Source organism: Myotis davidii, unplaced genomic scaffold (genome assembly GCF_000327345.1).
Source record: "Myotis davidii unplaced genomic scaffold, ASM32734v1 scaffold732, whole genome shotgun sequence".
Lineage (NCBI taxonomy): Eukaryota > Metazoa > Chordata > Mammalia > Chiroptera > Vespertilionidae > Myotis > Myotis davidii.
The window spans coordinates 2738311-2762916 of NW_006284349.1; the positions used below are offsets into that span (position 1 = coordinate 2738311).

Below are 24606 nucleotides of genomic sequence, written 5' to 3' on the forward strand. Positions count from 1 at the left end.
AGTAAATAAATTTTGCTTGAGTTGAGACTTTTGTTCTTTGTTTAAAGGTAAGTATTCTTAAGAGGAAAAATAACCCCACTAACACAATAGCAGTCATCAGCACCTTAGTATGAATTAGCACATCAGTGTCCTATTGCTGAGGGGACACAGCAGTGGAAGGAGAAAGAGGGAGGGGCTACGGGGAGACAGATACAAAGCACGAAGCAGTGCCTAGAAAAGACAGGCTCTGGAAGAGATCCCAGAAGCCAGGATCATCCTGAAGATACCGAGCTTGCAAATAAAATGGAAGTTCCAAAACCAAACGGATGAATTTACAGTTCTCTACTTTATTGCAAATACATAAGGACTCATCTTCCATCTTTAAGAAGAAACGGAGTGTGCTTCATGTCTTCACAAAATCTGTGCTGGCAAATCCATACTTAACCCTCTGTGTTGTGATTCCTGAGATACCACTCTACAGAAACTAACTACCGAAGAGAAGAGCTTCGGCACAGTGCCTGTGACGACCATCAGCCACACAGGAAATATGATCGTGACACCAGACTATTCCCTTAAACGTGGTAATGATATGACAAGGCTCTGATGATCCCTCCTGGATCCCAAAAGGCTGAAGCCCATTGGATCTCAGAGGTCAGGGTTGACATAGAGGCAGTACTCACTCGAAAGACCTTCTCCACTCTTGCAATGCTTTTCCCAAAGATGGTTCCAAGTTGGTCTCCAATTCCAGCCAATAAGAAACCAAAGAGTGGAATTCCAAAGATGGCATATAAAATACAAAAGATTTTGCCTCCTTCAGTGCTCGGAGCAATATTCCCATACCCTGGTGAGAAATATTAAAAAGAGAGAGGGAGAGCGGTGAGGTAGCAGAGAAATTAGAGTACAGAACCAAAGACTCACAGACCCTTCCAAACCTTCCTGCATCCCCACCCCCAATTTGATGAACTTTAGGAAGGAGCACTTCATTTTAAAGGCCCGTAAACTTCAGAACACTGTTCCTATTGTCTCCTTCCCTTCCTTCTTGTCAATAGTTTTAAGGAGATCCAGGTTTCCTGGATCTAATGTGTTTAGTTAGGTTACTTTTTAGGAAATGTGTGGTCACCCAAAATTGCATTTCTAATGGAAAGTGGTAATATCCATTTCAGAAACACCAAACACCCTGGACCTGCCTGGTTTCAGGACACCTGCACACCTAAGAAGGGTTCGCCATTGTTGTTTTTAGATTGGAAATGAGCCCCTCCAGACTGTGGCTGCCTTCAACATTTGCCTTCCCAGGGTCATGGGTGCCCCGCACTAAGGAGGCTATGTGGTCTAGCACACATTCAGAAAGGACCCATGGACCACACAGCCCTACCTGGGGAAGCCTGAAAACAGTTTAGAGCGGGGGGAAGGACAGTGGCTCTTTTTCTCTCTACTGGGAGCCCTGCATCATCTCTGAGTCCGGCCTATCCTCTCACCCACTTCTTTTTAAAAAAAATATATTTTATTGTTTTTTTACAGAGAGGAAGGGAGAGGGATAGAGAGTAAGAAATATCGATGAGAGAGAAACATGGATCAGCTGCCTCCTGCACACCTCCTACTGGGGATGTGCCCGCAACCAAGGTACATGCCCTTGACTGGAATTGAACCTGGGATCTTTCAGTCCCCAGGCCGATGCTCTATCCGCTTCCAGTTAGGGCCTCCCACCCACTTCTTGCATCAAGAGATGTCAAGTGCTAAATAAATGTTTGTTGGTGGAATGGGTGTTTTCAGATAAAAGAAGTCCTTCATAGCCAGGTCTACCAGTATGTTTGTCAAACAATGCTTTGGAAACACCATATCTTAAGACTGCAGCAAGTACATATTAGTAAGTAACTGAGGTATAATGAATAGTGGCCTTACTCTATATGGATGGGACTAAAGACAGTGGTGTTGGAAGAAAATGGCTCATGGCACTAGCACAGTTTGTATAGAAATGAGTCTAAGTCATTTGTTATTCATTTTCATGACAATGAGTACCTAGGTAGTCACCTGACTATCCTCCGATATCAGGGTGACTCATGTGAGGTCTATTTCTAAAGCCATCAGTGGGTGAGTTATTGGGTTCATGGTTAGCAGCATGTTGGGAGTGCAGCACAATAAAGAATAACGTTGATGATTGGTCCACCAATTCTCCTCTATGCATGAGGCAAGCTCACTGGTGCTTTCTGCCCTTGAGCAATGAGTCACCTTGCTATTTGCCTTTGCAACTTTCCACTTGGAATCATTCAAACTTCTTATCACAGAGTATCTAAATCACAGTTGCTGTTTCATCAAGGAGTGTTCAGTCAAGCCTCCTAAATCTTGCATTCCTTTGACTCACCACCGTTTTGACTTAATGGTGAAAAAAAACCCACAAAACAATAACCAACCCTTGGAACTTTTTTCAGGTGCTTTCAGGAACTTGGACACAATCCTTTTTCTCAGCAGCCCCCTCTAGAATAATCCAATTTACATAACATAGCCCTCTTGGAGAGGGAACAAATGCGCCTATACAGTTTCACATTATGCAGGTTTAAGGTTCCCTCTCGGAAACATTCTAGTAACTTCTGGAAACATTCATACTCTTGCTTGGCTGTCTCATAATTGCCTGACTACTATCAGGGGATCTAGGTTTTCTTTTAGTCTGATAACTCAGAAAAAAAATACACTGCAGACTCCGACAAACAAACCTGGGCTTTGAACCTGCTGACTAGGCATCTTCGCAGCCCTGACCAACGCTGTGCAGCCTTCCTCTTCCTCTCAGAGGGGACCTGCCCCTATCCCTGAGTCAGGGGTCATCCAGGGTCATCAGGAGCATGAGAGAGAAGTAAGAAGACAGAGGCTCCAGATTCAATTCATCTCACTCTACCCAGTTGTCCTTAGACTCACTTAGCCACTGCAAACCCTGGTGTTGGAGGGGTTCAAGGACAACATGGGAGAAAAAAATCAATGAAGTGTCAAGTACCATACCAATGCAAAGTAGTATTATCATCACTGGCTTCTTATTTACTCAGTGTTTCACAGAGAGGAACACTAAAGTCAAATTAAAGCAAAGTTCTTAGGTTAGGGCACTAGTGAAGTGATATTTACGCCTCTAAGCATATTTAAGGGCATCGTGTCATATCAGACACAAAGTAATCACCATTCCTGAGTGACGCTGTACTTTGTGCATGGGTGTGCGCGTGCGCTTTTCTGTCCCCTGCCTCCAATGAACTATTTGGAGTGACTGCTGCAGTTGGACTGTCAACACTGTGCCTCTAGGAAAATCCTAGAACTTCCATTTTGGAACTTTGAGGCAATAGGAGGCCCACATTCCTGGATTCTTGGCTCTAGTCCTACCTGGCCTGTTAGACTGTCCTGCCCAGCCTTCCAGAATGCTTGGGAGAACTTTGAAGTGAGGTTTGAGGGTTGTACGTAGGCTCTAGAACTAGAGATAAATGCGGATTCTTGTCTGGTTCTTCCGCTTACTAACTCTCGGATGTTGGCAACCTACCTAACCTTTCTGCCTCCTGCTCCGCATTTGAGAAGTGAGGCTCTTTGATAGCACTCACCTTATAGCTACTAAAGGTGAGATGAGTTACCTGTGAAGATTAAATACGTGTATGTGAAGCCCGGCACACAGGAGGCGCTCAGAAAGTATTAGCGATTATCGTCTTGTGATTTCCAGTAGGAAGAAATCACTTCTGAGCCATATGCCTCCAGGAAAACGAAGCCCCAGGAGAAAACAGATGGCTGGCTCCTACTTTCTCTCCGGAAACTCTGCTGTTCTCCCACAGTGCCAGGACACGGGACAGAATGTACCTCCAGTGGCTGGCTCACTGACCTGGGCGGGCCCATGGCTGGATTTGGGGTGCGGGCATCTCTTGGTGCAGCAGGGGGCTGTGAAAGCTGGGAAATGAGAGGGGACACACAGCTACCAGAGAAGCAATCAATGAGGCAGACCTAGCCCACAAGATTGGAACTGGATTTAAGTAAAACAAAAGACGTCCAAGGAGCTACTCCATCAACTGGCTTCTGGTGACTTTCAAAGGAGATGAGCCCAGTGAGGACCGTTTGCAACATCTGAGAAGGACCAAGGTGGGGCTTAGCTCCATTGACCCCCAGCTAGAAAACAGTCCCATGAAGAGAGGCCGATGTTTAGGGAGGATGTGTGCCCGAGGAGCACACAGATGATGCTCCTATGTGCTATTTATGTACCAAATTCACACCTTTGCCAACCCACGTGCTATGCAGCCCTGCTGTGTGCTGACGAGTGTGCATTCTAAAACCAGAATGTCCTTGTACACAGGGCTGGCTTGATGGGTGTGCAACCTGTGCAAACAGAACCCCCATTTCAAAGGGCCCTGTGCTGTGGTTAGTGCTCTGCTGTTGCCATTTTGACATTCTTACTCATTTCTTAGCAAGGAGACCACATTTTCACTGTGCACCTGGCCCTGCACATTCTGTAGCTGGTCCTGCGGAATGAAGCTACTAAACTCCGCTGCTTCCTCACCGTGAGATATTGGGCAAGTTACTTAATGTCTCTGAGCCTCAGTCTTCTCATCAGTAAAATGAGGCTAATAAATAGTACCTGCCTCTTGTGGTTAATGAGAGATTGTGAGAAGGCATGTGGAGCACAGTGCCCGGAACCTGGCAAGTGCTCAGTGAATGCAGGCCACAATGACTGCTATTTCCCAAATCATGGGTTAAACTTCCAATCAAGCGCTGGTTAATTAGAAATAGCTGCCCAGGTTCCTTGGCAGGCACAACTCTTAAATGAGGCTGCCAGGCAAGTAACACAGTTACTGGCTACCATCTGGAACCTGATCGCAGGCTCTCACTGATGTGGGTGGAGTCCGGTGACTCAATCCAAAAATGCCTCAAAGACTAAACTCTAGTTGCACTCGGGAGCTGTTGGTCAGAATGCCATCACCTGTGGCCCTTCTGTTGGTGCTTGTTTATGGGGAAGTCTCTGCATACAAGAGTGAGTGTCATGATTAAAAGCTAGTTACTGGGTTATCTGCCAGCAGAGTCCGCATTCTAGGGAAGGTGGGACTTTTTCACATCAGCATTCGTTACTGAGAAAGGGGACAGGTACAGGGCAACCTCAACAAAGACGGAGCTGTGTCCATTCTTCCTCGCGGCGGGGCTCCTGGCTTGGAAAACGCCTAAATGCGTTCCCTTTGGCCATACACTTGTAAATCTTTCGTTATGTCTGAGTACAAGAAAAGCTTTCTAAAAAAAAGAAGGCCTTGATCCATTCAGATAAAAGAGACTTCTGATACTGAGTAGTATCAGTAGTATCGCTGCTTTTCAGAAAAGAATCTATTATTCCTCAGATCTTTCTGCCTACGTTCTAAGCAATGAACACGTTTTTGTGTGTCTGAAAGGTACATAACCTCATGCAGCCCGTGAAAGTCTTTCTGGAGAGCAATTTGGTGAGCCTTTAAAAGGCTCATGACCTTTGCCATGGCAATCCCTCGGGGGTCTTTCCAAAGAAACAACCAATGGTGAAGACCACACTTCACGTACAGCAGTTTTCATGGTGATGCTAAAGGAAGAAACAGCTTCAGCCTCCAACAGTATGGGATCACAGTGTGGATGGTAGAAGCCATGGAGCCCATCAAAGATTGTTTTCCAGAGAAGCTTAGTAATAGGGGGACATGTTTCCAGTATTATGTCGTATATGAACTCAAGCAAGCAGGCTCATGTCGGTGCTTCCCAAACAATGAAAAGACAGCTCCTCAGCTCCAGCTTCCCCCTGCCTGACTCCTAACTTGTGAAAAATTTCTCAGGAAAAACCAAGAGGATCAGTGAGTTCTGATTTTCCTTAGAAGCTTTGCTACCATATAGGATGAATGATGAAAAACCATTATTTCCTCACCTTATTATTCTACTAACATTGTACTATGGTTCTCTTTAGAATTTTCAAACTGTGTGACTTTATAAATACTCTCCACTTTGGAGTTAAAATTTAGCCAGCTAAATGGTGGCCATCTTACAATACATTGTTTTTGCAATGTATTGAGAAAGAGGGACAAAATAGCCTTTTTTTCATTGAATGGAACAAGGACCCAATCTCTAGCACTAACACTGGGCCATGATACTGAAGTAGGCTTATGGTTTGGGTTTTATTTGTGTTTTTGTTTCATGCCTGTTTTATAGCCGTTTCTTGTTCAACATCCACCTTCCTTCAGATTTTGGGGAAAAGTGCCAAGCCTGTGCCTCAGTATGACACAGTGTCCTGCCTCCCACTATAGAGGCAGCACCTTCCCAAGCAGCCAGGACACAATCACGGGAACCCAGAAGCTCATCCAATGGGATGCTCTGCCTAAGACTTTAAATCTAGAGCAAGTGGCCCACAGGAGGTAGGCGATGGCAGCAGCAGTGTCCAGCAAGGTCAGGCCCTGGCCATGAAGGTCAGAGGATACTGTCTGGCCCTCCATGATCTCTGACCCAAACATGTGTATTCGTTAGTATTTTTCAGTGCAGGGTAATAGAAAACCCAATGCAGGCTGGCTTAGGCAGAAAAGGAAATGCATGGAGCCTGGTAAACAGGAGATTTAGCATTTATTTCGTAACACTTCACAGATAGCTCCATCCAAAGCTCAAAAGATGTGAAAAGAAGCCTGTTTTTCACGCCCCCTTTCTTACTCTGCTTCTTTAGCTGAGTTCCAGGCAGAGCAATTCAAGAAAATGACTGGCAGGGGCCTGGGCCTATCTCTTTCCAGATTTACCTCCAGTAAGACAGGAAGTCACTTCCTCCAAAGGTCAAGTAACAGTCCAGGAACTGAGGTTCTTATTGGGCTAATCCCAATGAGTTAAGAGATCTCATGTCCATCTCTTAGCTAAGGACAGTGGTCACTCAGGTGCAAAGTAATGGATTTCTTAGTCTAGACAAGGTGATTCTTCCCGAGACCTCGAGGCCAAGAGAGGGGAAGAGGACCATTGGGGAAATGGTTTTCAGAATAAGTAAATGGATGCCAGGCACCAGAAACCAAGGACTACGTGTCATTTGCACAAACTCAAAGATTCTAGAATTAGGATATAAAAAAGGCAGGAAATGTTACATATCAAATATTTCTCATTAGAAACACCATTCCTTTATCACATAAGGTCATGTGGCCAATGAACACAGTTGTTCAAGAAAACAAGCCCCTGATTCCTAAGGAGTTGACACAATAAGTACCATAGGACTCCTACCAATGCAGCTTTAGTGTTTTTCAGTGCATCATACAGACCCTGATTTAGCCATTTTATAAAATGGGAAAATTTGAATGTTTTTCCTGCTGGGGCTGTGAGGTTGTGGACTAATCTTGTCTGGAGTGTCTGAAAAGGCTTCTAGCCCCCAGATTCTAGTGCAGTCATGGCGAACCTATGACACGCGTGTCAGAGGTGACACGCGAACTCATTTTTTTGGTTGATTTTCCTTTGTTAAATGGCATTATATATATATATATACATATATATATGCACTCACACACACATGTTAGTTTATAAATATAACTGTGAAGGGGGAATTAATACAGCAATTTGACAGGTGATAGAAGTGTCATTCAGAGAGATAAGTGGACTTTTGCAGTAGTGTACAACTGTCACTTCCTCATTTTCTTGGTTGATTTTTACACACACACACACACACACATATATATAATATCAAAAATATAAGTCTTTGTTTTACTATGGTTGCAAATATCAAAAAATTTCTATATGTGACACGGCAACAGAGTTAAGTTAGGGTTTTTCAAAATGCTGACACACCAAGCTCAAAAGGTTCGCCATCACTGCCCTAGTGTAACGCACACCTCTAATATCTGTAATAGCTGATCTTAATGGATAAGCAGATTTGCAAGTGTGAATCTACTCTAACATATAATTAGATGAAGAGTCTTTTAAAAAAGAACAATTCTCTTTCATTCCAAATTTTCTTACGGCACATAACTTCCTTTATTGCGCCAATGTAGAAACACCACTGGTCCTAAAGGCTAGATCTAAAAACACATACAAAATGCGGTGCCTCTAAAACAACCCTTAGCCTCCGAAACGTACACCAATAAGAAGTTGATCACCAAAGCTGTGCACCCCCTCAAGGGAGGCATACCCTTAGGCACCTACTTAACATGTGGCCATGAAGGACAAGGGGGAGAAGAGCCTCCCTGATGGCATAGCTGGTCTCAGAGAGCAGCAGATGGGAGGCCTCCTTGCAGGTGTTAAGGAAGGAACCCTCCCCTTGCAAGGGCAGAGGGGCCTCCCAATGCCTGCCCTTCGTTTCTATGGATGGGCACTGCTGTGTTTCCCATTCTTTTGAATGAGAATTTTTATTGACTTCACTACTGTAGTCGGGAAGATACCTGTCAAACTCATTTTCAACCGAGCTGGGAGAGGGATAGCACCTAGCAGTTCCACCATGTAGGAAAAGAAAATGAACAGAAGAAACACAGAGAATGATAAAAGAGCCCATCAGTTGCAAATCTCACAAAGTGCCAGCAAACATCCAATTAGGACGGCAAGGGTGTCACCTTGAACTTCGAAAGAGATCTCTTTGTTTGCAGTAGGTGTGGATATAGGTTGAAGAGGGATAGCAGCTTAAGCCTCCGAGTCCCCCTCCCGCCCTGCAACCCTCCCGCCTTAATCTGGTCCAAAGAACAGATGAGGCAGGACTATTCATAGAAGAACACAGATGGGCCTGCCGTCTCTTTGGCAGCAGGAAAGGAGAGTCTTGGGATGTGCTACCTGAATAGCTAGCTACCTGCTTCTCCCTGCTCCCCTCTCCCAGCCCCACTTAACATTCAGCCGATAGCTGGTACAGGAAGCTCCAGTTTGTTTGGTGTCAAGTATTTTACAAAAACCTGCCCCAGCATAAATATTAAGCTTCCATTTTTTAAAAAGAATGTGAAAAGAGCAGCAACACTTACCAAAGAATGGAAGACATTCAGTAGAAAAATGTCGCCCCAACCAGACAAAATTGTAACAAACTATGAAGTCATTGCCTCTAAGCATTTTCACAGAGAAACCACAAAGCAGCAATGCAAGAAATTAGGAAAATAGTAGTGGGATAACTAGTGAAGACGAAATGGGAGCTAATGGAATTCGGGAAAGAAATAGGAAGGAAAAAAAAATCCACTAATGATCATGAAATGAAAATAAAATTGGAAGGAACAGATGGCAGAATAGGCACTGTGAAGAACACACGAAAAAGGAACAGAGAGGATAAAATTACCAAAATGAGAACCAAATCGTAAGCGTTAAAAAGGCACAGAGGAAAGTTACAGACATAAAATACAGGCAGAAAAGTGATAATATATGTGTAGTTGGAATCCCCAAAGGACAGAACTAAAACCATACAACAGAGAAAACGTTTGGAGATGACAATCAAGCAAACTTTCCTAAAATCAAAGGAACAAAACCGAGTAGTGTTATCAGATGAAAGATAAAGACATAATCTTTTGCGTAGCTGTGCAAAACATCAAGTCACTTACAAAAGGGAAAAATATTGGGCTGACGTGAGATTTCTCCACCACAGCGTAAACATCAGAAGAGAGCGAAACACCTACAACACCTTGAAAAACATGGGAGTCAAAGATTTCATTTCCAGCCCAACTGCCATTCAAGGGGAAAGTTATTTTGAACAACACAAGACCCTAGGGAATATGGCTCCCGTGAGCCATTCTTAAGGCAACCATTTGAAGCTGAATTACAGCCAATCGGGTGAGGATGAGGAAAACCATGGCAAAAAAGACTCGAGATGAATACTGACGACATTTAACTGAGAATTACAACTAAAATAAATGTATCAGGAGAACAGACCAGAATGTAAATGATATACACCAATGTTATAGAATGACACAGAGTAATAATTGATAGTGGAAGAGGGAAAGGAGGAGGATGCTAAGTTCACCTTATATTATAGCTGAGAGCCAAGAGGTATCATACATCTAAAGAGGGAAAATTAGCTGAAGTATATTTAATAATTTAAAAGTAAACATTAAAAGGATGGTGTCCAGAGGGCGATGTCATTGTCCATAACAGGGAAATATTAGATATTGCTAAAAGATTAGAACACTAAGTTGTTATATATTATTATAATTATAAAGTTAATCCCTAAGATAAAAATAAAAAACTCCCCCAGTATCAAAGACACGCAAATATTATACAACAAAAATTGCTGCAGGAAAGAAGTAATTATAGATCACCATATGATCAGTTGTGAAGAGCATTTATCTAGTCCAAGAAATGCAAATGCTCACATTTGATCTAATTAAACGGCAGTGGGAGGACAGGAGGGTGGGAAGAGAGCCGTCTCCAGTGGAGCGGATGAAAGAGAACTAACTCCTCACCTTCCACCACAGGAAGTCAGGACATAATCCCTAAAACCTGAACATTCAGGAAGTGGCTACACGAGTGTGATATTCAGAGTCATGGAGATAAATATCAAAATAACCAAGCAAAAGAGCATAAAGTGGTTGCCCTGGGGAGGTGAAAAACTGCTGTTTTTCATAAACAAACCTTCTAGAACATTTATATGGTTCTTTCATATATAACTTTAATAAAAAGTACAATTTTTAAAAAGGAATTTGAGCACAACCGAGCAGTCTGAGTTCAACTGCCTGATTCATATTTGGATTTTTTCACTCTAACCTTGTCATGAGGTCCTTTCAAACTAAAAGCTCCTGAGTCTCTCACTGTTTTATTTTTTTATTTTTTAAAGTATATTTTTATTGATTTCAGAGAGGAAGGGAGAGGGAGAGAGATAGAAACATTAATGATGAGAGAGAATCATTGATCAGCTGCCTCCTGTTTACCCCATACTGGGGATTGAGCCCACAGCCTGGGCACGTGCCCTACCCTGGAACCAAACCCATGACTTCTGGTGCATAGGTTGACACTCAACCACTGAGCCATGCTGGCTAGGCTGGTTCATTTTTTTAAATGATTTAGAGAGAGAGAGAGAGAGAGAGAGAGAGATAGAGAGAGAGAGGGAGAGAGAGAGAGATTTGTTTCCCACTTATTCATGCATTCATTGGTTGATTCTTGCATGTGCCCTGACTGGCCATTGAACCGCAACCTTGGCTATCACTACGACACTCTAACTGACTAAACTACCGGCCAGGTGCGGTTCTTCATTCCTCTTTGCCTTTCATCGAAAGCCACGACGACCCCTGCGTTCATGTGACCGTATTTCATAAGCCTCCTTGCAGCCTTGTGCTGCTGTGTGTTCTGCGAGGACGGAAGTTTGACAAGCGCCATCCTCAGGACGGCCTGCCGAGGAAGCGAGAGTGGCAAGCAAACGGTTACCTATGGTGGTGATGACAGTTCCAGCGAAGAAAAAGGCACTTCCGAGGTCCCAGTGGCTGCTGTTGTTGGAGGAGTTTCCTATCGGACTCACTCCTGCGTTGTCAGCGTCAAGGGCATGCTGCAAAGAGAGTGAGAGAGCATGAGGCTCGGTTAAAAAAGTTAAAGGAAAAGAATTTTCCTGCTCAACAACCTGCAGTGATCTACAGGGGACTGGTTACGTGAATGAGGGCACAGTCACAAAGAAAAACACTACACACCCACTAATTAAAATGAGAAAATGCGTTGTGAGTGGGGGAAAGTTAGGGTATATAGACTAATGGTGCCATTTGGGTAACATTTGTAGGCACAGGTTTATGCAACCCAGCCCTGGGTTATGCAAATTGCATACAGATTGCTTAGCAAAGACATAGAAGGGTTGTCTGAAAGTTGTTACCTAAAGTGGTCATTCCTGAAAGACAGGCTTTCTGCTGCTTTTGACTCTTTTCTGTCTGTTAGAAAGTTTGACGTTGAGCTTGTTTCAGGGGCACAGGAGATCAGAGCTTGGGCTACTAGGTCAGACTACCTTCCCTTGCAGAAGCTACTCGAACCTCTCTAAGCCTAACTCTCCTCCTTGGAAAACTGGGGATGCTAATACCTTCCCCACACTCTGGTGGGGAGGATTCAATGAAATGGTCCCATGTAATGTACTTAGCTCAATGCCCTCCACCAAGTCAGGATTTAACTAACAGCCTATGTCATTTCACTGTTCCCCCAACACACAGACTCATATTGCTCCTTTTCAAAATAAACAGCAGTCACTCCTTACTGACCTACTGGATTTGGAGACCCATACACCTTAAAATTCCCCCCAAATTGCCCAAATTGATGATACTACTACGTCCTCCAGCCCGGGCAGGACACTCCATGAGACAGACGCTCTCCCTCCTGGACCTTTGCCCACGCCCTCCCTGAGCGTGCTCAGACTTCAGGGTCTAATCCGGGTCTGCTTTTCCAGGAGTTTTGTGCAGAATAAAGTGAAAATCTCTCAGCAGCCCTTCTAAGCTGGACCCGGCCAAACCCTTTCAGGCCAGAGGAGAGGGGAGAGCAGGGAGGAAGAGCAAACAGGTCCGCTGGGGCCAGGAGGGGACAGGTGGGAGTTGCAGAGGGAGCTGACAGACATAGAGCAACTTCTAGAGCAGTGATGGCGAACCTATGGCACATGTGTTAGAGGTGACACGCGAACTCATTTTTAGGTGAGCTGGGGTCAGGAAGGGACAGGTGGGAGCTGCAGAGGGAGGTGACAGACATAGAGCAACTTCTAGAACAGTGATGGCGAACCTATGACACGTGTGTCGGAGGTGACATGCGAACTCATTTTTTTGTTTGATTTTTCTTTGTTAAATGGCATTTAAATATATAAAATAAATATCAAAAATATACATCTTTTTTTTACTATGGTTGCAAATATCAAAAAATTTCTATATGTGACACAGCACTAGAGTTAGGTTAATATATTTCTATTTGACAGTATTGCAGATGTTTCCCATTTTCTCCATTTTTGCCCCCCTTCCACCCAACCCCTGCCCTACCCTAGGCCTTCCCCAAGACACAATATTGACATGTGATTGTATAGGGTGTCCTAAAAATGTATACACACACTTTGAGTAATTATAAAGGCAGTGTTTATTAAAATACATTTCATTTTCAAAATTGAGCTAATAGCTATTAAAGTGGGTATACATTTTGGGGGGACACCCTGTATTTATCCCTAAATAATGCCCTTTAAGGTTTGTTAAAACAGACATGGTTGCCACAAGATCAGATCACACGTGAAAAAGTGAATCACCCTTATATGTTGCCTTTATGAGCCTGGGATATTTCAAACTCTCTAGACGAGGGATCAGCAACCGTTTTTCATAAAGCACTAGATAAGAAATATTTTAGGCTTTTGGGGCACGTATGGTTTCTGTTGCATATTTATCCTTTCCTTTCACAAATGCTTAAATATGCAAAGGCCATTCTTAGTTCACATGTTGCACAAAAACAGGCTGTGCGCTGGATCTGGCCCGCCCTTGCACAACTGACTGGATAATGGGAAAAAATCCCCTTTTGTTAAATCTTTAGTCGATTCTTTCCTTTCTCTAAGAACATGAAATACTATGCTGCCCACTGTCTCTAACATAAACCCTGGCACCCCAGAATTTAAAATCCAGCTGCATGGGGTGTGTCCAGGCTGTCTTCGCCGATGGTTTAAATCGGCCTAATTGACAACAATCATCAGGGGCTCTGCTCTGTTCTGCTGTAGAGAAAAGACAGATGGCGAGTCCTTTCTGCTAGTAAAATATCCATTTTCCCTATACTGTGAGTTCCACCAGACCCAGCAACAGGCCCTAGCTAGTATTTATCTCCTCATTATCTATTCAGTGCTGATGGACCCACCTGGGCATAATACCTCAGGAGCAGCTCTGGGTCTCAGGCACTTAGGTGACCTCACATCATGCCATCAATAACTAATATTTCCAACTTCTATGAAGCTGCAAAGAGAGCTTGGTTTCAACCAAGTCTCCCTGTGCTGAGTATTGCCGACAAACATCATAAGCAGACCTCGTGCTGCATATAAAAATACAGATTTGCAGCAAAGACAAACGGAAAGGATTATTTGTTTCATCAAAAAAATCCGGATTCCTTTTCAAGTCTCTTTTTTTTTCTGAATTATGCAATTTATAAATAAATAATGTAAAGAATTTATCAATTGAAAGGGAAAGAAACTAACATTTGTTGAGTGTTTGCATGGAGCCAGGTACTATAAAGTGTGATTTCATTTTATCCTTTGCACTATTTGTGTGTTATTCAATTTTATCCTTTCTACAACTTGCAAAAAAGTAAAATTATCTCTCACTTCAGTGGTAAGAAAACAGGCTCAGAAAAGTTAAGTAACTTACCCTAGGGGACACAGCCAGGAAGCAGAGAAGTCAGGATTCAAACCCTGACTGGGCCCAACCCATGGTTTTGCCTTTTCCTTTGCATGTTGTACCCAGAACACACTCCTCTCCCACAGCCATACTGGCCTCCAGGCAGAGATGAGGGGGAAGGGCTGGCATCGTCTAAGAGTTTAGGCAGAAGGGACCTCCCAAGGGATCAATTCTAATGAGATGATTCCTTGAAGTGGAAGCACCAAACCTTATTTGGCTCTTGGAGCTGGTAATAGCTTAACTGTGTTGCATTAAAAATTAAATTTAAAAATAAAGAAAAAAAATTTGGACAGGTTGATTTTACACCGTTGGAGGGAGAGAGCAGAATAAAGAGAGAATAATTCCTGAAAGGGAGGAAGGAAAAAGAGAGAAAGGAGTGTCAATTGACATGTGGGAGGTTCCAGGTCAGTTCCAGCATTGCCCAGGACTTAAAAAATTTTATTTTTATTTTTTTATTTTAGAGAGAAACGAAGGGAAAGGAAGAGAGAGACACAGATATGAGAAAGATGAATTGGTTGCCCTTTGTACGCACGTTGACTGGGGATTGAACCCCAAACCTGGGTATGTGCCCTGACTGGGAATTGAAGGTGCATGGGATGACCCTCAGGCAACTGAGCCACACCAGCCAGGGCTGCCCAGGATTGTTGCCAGTATCCAACTTTAACTTGCTTTATCTATGATGTAAATTCCGCTCTCACTCCCCCAAGTCTTCAGTAAAGTGGGCTCTACACCCAAATGCCTTTGGGAAGCGGTTTTGTGGAAATTAAATATAAGCATTGTTATAGGCACAGTGGGAAGAATGAGAATGATAAGCCCTTCAATGAGTCACTGAGCTCTTGCTAAGGCTTTATACAATCCCTAGTCCTGGGCATGAGGTTTGACTCTATCTAGATCTGATGAGTCAGAAAGACTCCAACAAACCACCAGCATGAAAACGAATCAGCACACTTGGCTTATGTACACATAGGGAAAACCCAGCACAAACAACTGTTATCACTTGAATTAATAGCATCATTTTTAGTTCAATAAGAATATTTCTGAAAGAGTTCATAGTTCTAACTTTAATCATCTTCTAAAAGATTTTCAAAGGCTCTTAATTGTTTGAACGCAAGAAAACATTTTAAAATTAAATGTATTTGCTTTTAATTTGCTTCTCCCCTGCCCCGCCTGCCTCTCTGTACTCAGGCTGCAAAAGTGAAGATAAGCCAGCCCATTAGAAATGCCTGAGCACACAGAGAGTGAAATGAGGTAACTGAGCTGTGTCCTGTTTGGCTTAAAGATCAACCAAAACTCTCCCTCTCCATTCTCCCTCCACTACCCCTATGCTTTAGGACCACCTGGGAGGTATAACAGAAACTGCAGCCTCTCCCCAGTGAGGCAGGCCTCAGGTTGATGTGAAGGAAGAGTGACAGGGGTAACGATCACTTGGACCCCCCTCTCCCTCCCAACTGTCCCCAGTGCTGTAATCCTATAACTCGAAGCCTGGCTGTGTAAATCACTCTCCAGACAGCGTGAGACACCGTCATGAGTGCTAGCTCGACACTGAGATGAACAATGACCCACAGGGGACCACTAACTGTCTGTGGCTTTTCTCCTATGATCTGTGTACTTGGTGAGATCATCTGTTTCCTTATGTGGCACAAAAAAAATATCTGTGCTATCATCACTCAGCTTGTCTGAGGCTGGCTAAAGAATGCCACCGATGGGTGCCCTATGGGTGTACACTGATGGCAGGGGTGATCATTTGATGTATGGCTCAGTTGAGGATGCTTGCAGAATACAAGGCGGCTCTGTTCATAATCATGTTGGGACCACAGGGCAGGTGCAACCCAGCATGCATGGCCACTTCCTTCATAGGTCACACCCCGGGATGAAACGAAAAGACCCCTCATCGGAGGGCACAAAGGTGGCTCTGTGTGTATAGTATTCTTAGTCCCAGTTGGCAAAGGGATTTATGGAGTAGACAGCTAGCCAGGGGTTGAGGCAGGATGATGGGGTGGCTGTGAAAGTGGCTTCATAAATATATTAAATGTGAGCATTCTTTCAGCCATTAATGGATAGAAGGAGAGCCACAGACCCTGGGAGGCGGACAAAGGCACAGGCATCCAACTCAAAAAAGCCCCCTAATAATGCAAACCCCCAGCAGCATCCTTCTGCCTCCTCACACAGGGGGTAGGAAGGGCCTCGGGTAGGAAGTGGAAGGATGGTATTAATTTGGTTGCCATGGTTGCTTTTTATTTCTCCTGCTTCAGAAGTGCTTCTCATATAAATATTTCAACGAAGCAAAAGTGAATATCCTGGTGTGGGGGGAGGGGCAATTTCACATCCACCAGCATGATCCTGAGGAGAATATATGATGTACACCCTGCTGTCTCTGCACTTTAAAAGGCTACATTATAGTATTTCAAACAGGTTTGGTGGTGATGAACTCCTGTATTTTTTTCTTGTCTGGGAAGTTCTTTATCTTTCCTTTGATTTTAAATGATAGCTTTTGTTCATAACACCAAACCAGTATTATATAAAATGTTAAAAAGGTTTTCTTTAAGAAGAAGAAAAAAAGAAAAAATATATATTAACAATAAAATGGCAATGAATATTAAAAATAAGTAAAGAAGCAGAACAGAAACAGACTCATAGATACAGAGAACATTTTGATGGTTGCCAGATGGGAAGGGGATAAAGGGGATAGACAAAAAGGGTGAAGAAATTAAGAAGTACAAATTGGTTGGTACAGAATAGTCATGGTGTTATTAAGTACAGCACAGGGAATACAGCCAATAATACTGTAATAATGTATGGTATCAGATGGGTGGGAGATTTATCGAGATGACCACTTAGTAAGTTGTGTAATGTCTAAACACATATAATAATGTATGTCAGTTGTAATTAAAAACAAAAAATGATTAAAAATAATAGTATTTCAAACAGCAGTGAGAGGGTGTCAGAGAGAAAGTCTGGACTCAACCCAGCAAGGCGCTTCTGGGGCTGATTCCAAGAAATCTTTGCTTCAGTGTGAAGAGATAGACCATGGAAGCAACTTGTGTTGAGCCCCTGCAAGTTACTCAACTTCTCTGAGCCTCAGTTTCCTCATCTATAAAATGAAGGCCCTTCCAGCAGGGATTTTTAAAAAATGTGTATTTGATTTTGGACAGTGTGCCTTGTCATTTCATATATAATAATATTAACAATATTACAAGAATCCTTTCTGAGCCCTTACTAGTACACAGGCTTACTCAGTTAACCCTCATGATGACCTCTTGGGATGGGCATGGCTAGCATCCCCATGAGACACATGAACTTGGACTAGCGTAGTACCTTACCCGTGCTCACATAGCTTGTGGACACTAATAGGATTGTCAACAGGAAGATGGCCATCCTAAATGCTGGGAAGGCAGCTTCTCTCCACCCTCTGTGTTCTTCTTTCTCCCCATCTCAGACCCTCTGGGGAGAGCAGGCTGACTCCCACCCAGGCTGGGCAGCTCCAGGATCTATGAGAGGTGAAAGGAGAAGGGAAAGGGCATTGATGCCCATGTGCCTTCACCTCCCACCCAGGCAGATGAACAATGTGGTAGTCAGGCCGGGGCTGGCCAGAGTGGACTGGGCATTCTATGGCCATACCACCTCAGAGGTTCCCACAAATAAATACTCAAAAAATCAATCAATCAATCAATCCAGGCCATAAACAAGCAAAGAGAAAGGCAACTTCAGGGCCACAGTGAGTACTATGATGGTGTTTATTTTTCTGCTGTCCTAAGTATCAGTTATGTGTAAATATTAGCCCTTCATCAGGTCTCTGGGGGAGCCAGGAAGCCAGGCTTTCATCAGAACTTCACAGCCTGGTTATGAGTCTACAGTATAGCCCAGCTGCAGAGTGGACAGGATGAATAGGAAATCTGTTTGGATAATATGAGAGGAAGAAAGCCAAGGTTTCTGGACCACACATTCAGAGGCAATGGTCTTAGACAAGCTCGCTTTCCTTGTTATCACCAGTTAATTCTTTGGGGATGAAATGTTCTAAAGCTCAATTCATCAGCACCTACACTCATGACTAATCTATGTAAACATTATCCAGCCGAATTTGGATAATGGGGGAGCTCCTTCACCATCCAAATCGTACCTAACAAGGTAAAATTAAGTTTCTTTCTCTTTAACTACGTGGAAGGATGAAAGAAGAGAAATTTTAAGCCACGAGGAAATTATCAAGTCTACTAAGGAAGTGAGGATATATGCTCTGATAGGTCAATAAACTTTTACACTGTCAGCAGTCAGCGTTCATCCCAGTTTGGACTCAGCCTCTACAGACTCCATAACAAATTCACAGAGTGATGCTGAAAAATCAGCCTGGTTCTGAGGAGAGTGTATGATGTACGCCCTGCTGTCTCTGTACTTGAGATTATTCCTATCAAAGATGAGTCTAGCCAATTTCTGGGCTACAAAAGCAGCTACAGGGATTCTGGTTCATTGCAGAATGGGCTGACTCAAAGATCACTATTCCTGCTATTGCTGCTGCATTGGAGAGAGTCTGAACTTTAATCGATTACTAAAATCATGATAAAAAAAGATGCTTCTGCTACCTTGTTTTATTGTAGCTGTTTACTGAGACTCTTTCTTGTTCTTGAGTGTTCAATATTAATCTCAAATTAATATTTCATTTCCTCTGCACCCTTGGAGAATGTCAGCGCCTACTGTCACCATCTCTGATTATCAATGTTTGACGTGGGGGCAGACACAGAAGTGAAAACCCAGAAACTTTGAAGAAAGTTCTAGAATTCTCTTCAAAATAATCATAGTTGCCAACATTTGCAATGTGCCTTCTTATCTTAGTCAGTCCTCACAAAAAATCCTGTGATAATAAATCCTATTATCGTTTCCATTTTCTAAGTGAGACAACAGAAACAGAAGTCACTTGCCCACTCCTGCAGCAGTTAGTGAGCACCAGAGTGGGGACTGGATGAGAGTCCACTCTCTTAGCTCTGGCCTCCCCGTCTCTCCCACAGATATCTGTTTGCCCAGCTTGCAAACATTTCTCTAAAGCTCGTCTGTTATGTCACCTTCCCCCACCTGAGAAAATGACAGTAAGAAAAGTAGGATTTTGTACTTCTGGTCCTCATTTTTCAAAGAACAAAAGACAAAACCCTCATTTACTCAGTGGAGTTAACCCACATCAGCAAGCTTTTCATCCCTTCTGCCCATTTTCACCAAGAAGAAAAGAAAAGTTATGCTTTCCATATAGACTGATGCAAACCTGAGTGATCACTCATGTACTTTAGTTTTAAAGAGACTGTGTTGACCCAGCCTCCACACCTGGCGTGAAGGTGAAAAGCCACACCCCTCTAGAGCACAGCCAACAGGTAATCATTATATTCTGGTCTGGTCACAGGTGAATGGAGGTCCTTTTGGGGGTCCCACAGGTTGAATCAGAGACTCCTGCTCTGTGCACAGCCCCAGTCACACTGGGCTCGAACTAACCACTCAAGCCAAGTTGGCCTCCCCAACCAAGAATAGAGCATTGTGGGTAAAAATATGGATTCTGGGCCCTGAGTCCAGATCCCACTTTTACCTCTCACTTAAGCATGGGCAGGTTATTTAGTTTGTCTGTTTCTTGGCTGCTTACCCCTACCTCAGAGGATCAATGTAAAGATTAAATGACTTAAAATATAGAAAGCATGTAGAGCAGAGCCTGGCCACAGTAAACAACATGCAAATGTAGCTAGGGACACTATTGACATTAGACAAAAGTTCTGGGGGACGGGAAATAGGCATCTTGCACCTTTTGCTATGTTTTCCTGATCACTAGAGCTTAACAAAGCACCTGCTTCAGGACAGGCATTCAGGAAATATTAGCTATCTAAATGAATACATTTGATTACAAGGAATGGGAGTAATTGTACGAGCCACACACCATCAAAATCTTGCTAAAAGGGATTCTCGCTTCGCTCTAAAAAAGGAGCAAACATGTGCACATTTATGTATAGATGTAAACACAGTAGCATTCATTTCTGGGATTTGTTTTATTTTTATGAGCTTTTTTTTTTTGAACACTGAATTCTCATTTGCAAACTCATTTTTCCAGTGACATGCCAATTTCCATTAGCTCTTTAATTTCTGGCTTAAAAGCTTTAGCTCTTCTTCACTACACAGTGATGGAATCAACAACCCCAGGGATAAAAACAACAACAACAACAACAATAATAATAATAATAATAATGAAGTGGAGGCCTGTAGAGACAGGCAAGAAGCCACAGGCCCAATCTTATCCGCATGGAACAATCTTCTGCATGTCGGCTTTGCTAGAGAAAGGGCAGGCCTCTGGCTTCAGGGCAAAGCTGGGAGGAGACGCTTCAACTCCTCAGAGCTGTGTCCTTACGCAGAAAGAACCCACACCTGCACTCACCAGAGGACACCTGCTGCCTGGGCTTTGGCCTAAACTTTCTGCACAAAGGCTGCTGGGAAGAAGGGATGACCCAGAACAGGTAGGAGAAAGCTTATCTGGCAAGGATTTCCACAGGCTGATGAATGGGTGTGTCAGGTGTCACTTTTTTCTTTAAATGTTTACATTTCTAACCATGTAAGCATTGAGGGTTGGAGACAGCAAGGGAATCTTCTGCCTAAAAGAGACAGGAAGATGATTCGAAAGAGTACTCTTGACAACCAGAATGGAAAGAGAAGTCTTATGTTGCACAGAAACAAAATCATGTTCTGCTTGGTTTCTGGAAGGTTTGGAAGGTTTCTTGAAGGGTGCCTGGTCTCCAAAAAAGATCTAGAAGGCCCCATTCATTTATTCCTCAAACCTACACATCGTCCTTGGGCCAGCCACTGTGCTGGGCGTGAGGGATATACCTATGAAAAGAACAGACTCAACCTGAAAGAGCTCATAGTCACAGGAAGGAGATAGATGAGAACAATGATGATTATCCAAGAGTTTAAAAAGTAGAGGCGAATGTAACCCATGTCCTCCCTGGTGGGCACCTCATCCTACACTGAACCCACCCCCATCAAACTCCCCACCTGTCAATGTGGTGATTACCTGGAGAAATCACCACCATGTGACTCCATGCAAAGTCTTTGAACGTTTAGGAATTCACAGCATGAGAAAGGAGATCACAGATCCCTAGCCACACAGACACAAGCATTCGTCCGGCCCCTTCTGTCGGTGAAGCTGCCTCGTGATTTTGTCTTTGAGCATTACAAAAGATGAACGTCTGCTGCTTTCTCTGAGACTAGTCATGACAGTATTTCTAAGACAATTGTACTGGGGACAGGGAAATAAGCGATTGTGGCCTGGGAAAGCATTGGACAAAGAAGTTCTTGGGATGGCGTGACTATCGCATCAAGTTCCCTGCAAAGGCGACTCCAAAAACATAATCAGTTCACTTTATTCCACTGCCAAAGAAATGCAAGTACTCCGGGTCTGCTTATCACTGTCTATTCAGTTCTGTCCCCTGGACTTCACCTTGAAGAAGAAAGATGGAACAGGGCGAATGTTTCATAATTGTTTCCTAAATACCAACTAAATGCCAGGCACTTTACATGGGTTATCTCATCCACTCCTTCCAGTATTCCGAATGAGAGGGACTACCTGTTCCCTTCATAGGTGGAGCCTGACATTCAGTGGGATAAGGGATCAGGCCTACCTGATTCTAGTGTCCCTACTTCTCCCCCCACCCCCACCCCCGCCGCCTGCACAGCTCCTTCTTTGAAAATGCAACAGTCCATATTTGGAGTGCAATAGTACCATGTCAGACAGCCCAGGTTTCCCTAATATCCCTCCTTCTCCCTCCAGGCTTTTCCTTGGAGTAAAAGCTTTGGGAAAAGGCCCAGGCATAGTGTAGTGAACACTCATTAGTCACACAGTTAATGGTATCACACAATGGTTAGACATATGGGCTCTGGAGTAACTGCTTAATGTCTTAGAACTTGTTTGCTCATCGATAACATGGAATGATAAAGACAGAGCCTACCCATCAGCTTGTTGCAAGGGTTAAATGGGCTCAAGGACGGAAGCACTTAAAACGAACGGTCCTGGAGGAAAGTAAACCACCAATGAGTGGTAGCTATTTTTTAATATCACAACAGCTCTGTGGGGTTTCCCTGTTACTGTCATCTAGACTCCTTCACCTGTCTCAGGGGTGAGATTCTAGAGATGGATGGGGCTTACGTGCCCTCTAAGGGCTGACCAGCTGAGGCCCCACTCTGGTTAAGTAGCTTGCCCCAGGGAACAGACTAGAAAATCCAGGTGCCTCACTGGGATATGTGGAAGCCAGACTCAGAGGATACAAGGCCCCTGCCCTCAGTCACACCTTGAAATCAATGGCCACCACATTGTTCAGGTGATCTGCTCCTTGGGGGCTGCCTGAGCCTTCTGGGTCCCCCAGGTTCCCTGAAACTGTGTCTCAAACCACACAGAGAACCATCAGGAGGAACTGAGATCAACAGAGCCAGCCCAGGGTCTACCAGATAGATACGAGGCCGAGCGTCCCCACCAAAGCTCAGTATAAAAATGATTGTCTAGGTGGCCAGAGTAAGCCCTCTACATGGAATAGAAAACTGCTAAGTGGCTTCCCTGGGCTCGAGTCACAAAGACACAGCAGCTCGGAGGAAGCAGCCCAACCCAGCACTCAGGGGAGCAATTTCCGTGAAGAGGACTTTATAGAAACAACATGAGGAAATTGGCCAATTGGAATATTTAGGATTTGAAGTCCCAAAGGGCATTTCAGGCACTTTCTTCTCTTTCTTCTTAGGAGAACCCCAGGATGCCACACCTCAGGGGCTTTCTGGTTGCTTTTTCTGCCTTCCCTAACAAATACATGGTAGTAATCACAAATAGCTAAAAGCAACTGAGCTTTTTTTGTTTAATCCTCAGAGCATCCTAACAAGTGAACACTGTTATTAGGGAAGGGGAACTGAGGCCTAGGGTCACTCCCCAAGTCACAATGCCCATTAGCAGTGCAGAGATCACTGGGAAGGTTAACTCCAGTCTGGGTGCTGACCGCTAGGCTATGTTGCCTACCTGGCCTCTGCTTGGACAGGGACGTGGAGAATGGAGCAGGCATCCAGAACAGGGAATGAGTCATTTTCAAGTTTACTTTGTCGGATTATCTTAAGTGTGGCTGTCTCTATCTCTTAGCATCTCTCATCTATGATGTTGCAATATCATTCTAACTCAGTGGTTCTCAACCTCCCTAATGCTGTGACCCTTTAATACAGATCCTCATGTTGTGGTGACCCCCAACCATAAAATTATTTTTGTTGCTACTTCATAACTGTAATTTTGCTACTGTTATGAATTGTAATGTAAATATCTGATATGCAGGATGTATTTTTATTGTTACAAATTGAACATAATTAAAGCATAGTGATTAATCACAAAAACAATATGTAATTACATATGTGTTTTCTGATGGTCTTAGGTGACCCTTGTGAAAGGGTCGTTCGACCCCCAAAGGGGTCTCGACCCACAGGTTGAGAACTGCTGCTCTAACTGATCTTCCTTCCTCTGATTTCTCCTTCCTCCAACCGAACTTCCCCATTGCTAAAAGAGTTATCTTTCCAACAGGAAACTTCCATCATGCCTTGCTTAAATCTTTCAGTGACTCCCCACTTCCCACAGCAGAAAGCCTAAACTCCTCAGCAAGGCTCTCTGGGCACCTCCTAAATCCAGTGCTCATCCCAGTCCCCAGCCTCCCTACCATCACTTCCCACACCGCTCAGCTCAAGCCACACGGACCACTTGCAGACCCTTCATAGGCCCACACATGTCCTTGGGATGCCCTTCACCATGGCCTACTGAATGAACCCCTCCCATATCCCACATTTCTGTTCAAATGTTTGGGATACGACTACAGATACTGCCCCAAATCTTCCACTTACTAACCATGTGACTTAGAGCATGTAACCTCACTTCCTGCTGCCTCAGTTTCTTCATCTATAAATAGGTACAAAAGTCCTCCATCACAGGAGATAAACAGGCATAAAATCTTCCCTGTGTGCCTCACTGGGGCTCCAATTTTTTCACATACTTCAAAAAGCTCCACGTCAGTTAGTTCTAATGATTGGTTTATATGACTCTTCCTCCAGAATTTCTCACCCTGTTGACATGTTAGTCTGGGTGGTTCTTGCTGATGAGGGACTATGCTATGCATTGTAGAGTGTTTGACAGCATCAGTGGCCTCTGCCTACTAGATGATATAGTACTTCCCCAGCTAGGACATCCCAAAACATCTCCAGACATAATTGTCAGATGCCCCCTGGAGGCAACCCTGCCCCTTTAAGAACCACTCCCTAAAACTCTGAGTAACCTGACTAATAATAATAATAGCAGCAGTGATAGCTATCATTTTTTTAGTCGTCACCAGGTGTCAAGCACAGTTCAAAGCTCTATGCA

The 24606-nt window shown here is 43.8% G+C and overlaps 1 protein-coding gene across 2 annotated transcripts in view; it reads right to left on the reverse strand.

Moving 5' to 3' along the window:
• The window catches only part of KCNK10 (potassium two pore domain channel subfamily K member 10), a 105001-nt gene that overhangs the window by 30169 nt on the left and 50226 nt on the right, over positions 1-24606 (reverse strand). For both annotated transcript variants that reach the window (XM_015571550.1, XM_015571544.1), the window contains exons 3-4: positions 11272-11389; positions 660-820 (exon numbers count right to left, since the gene is read on the reverse strand). In XM_015571550.1, coding sequence (XP_015427036.1) covers positions 660-820; positions 11272-11389 — 279 coding nt within the window. The remainder of the gene's footprint in view (positions 1-659; positions 821-11271; positions 11390-24606) is intronic.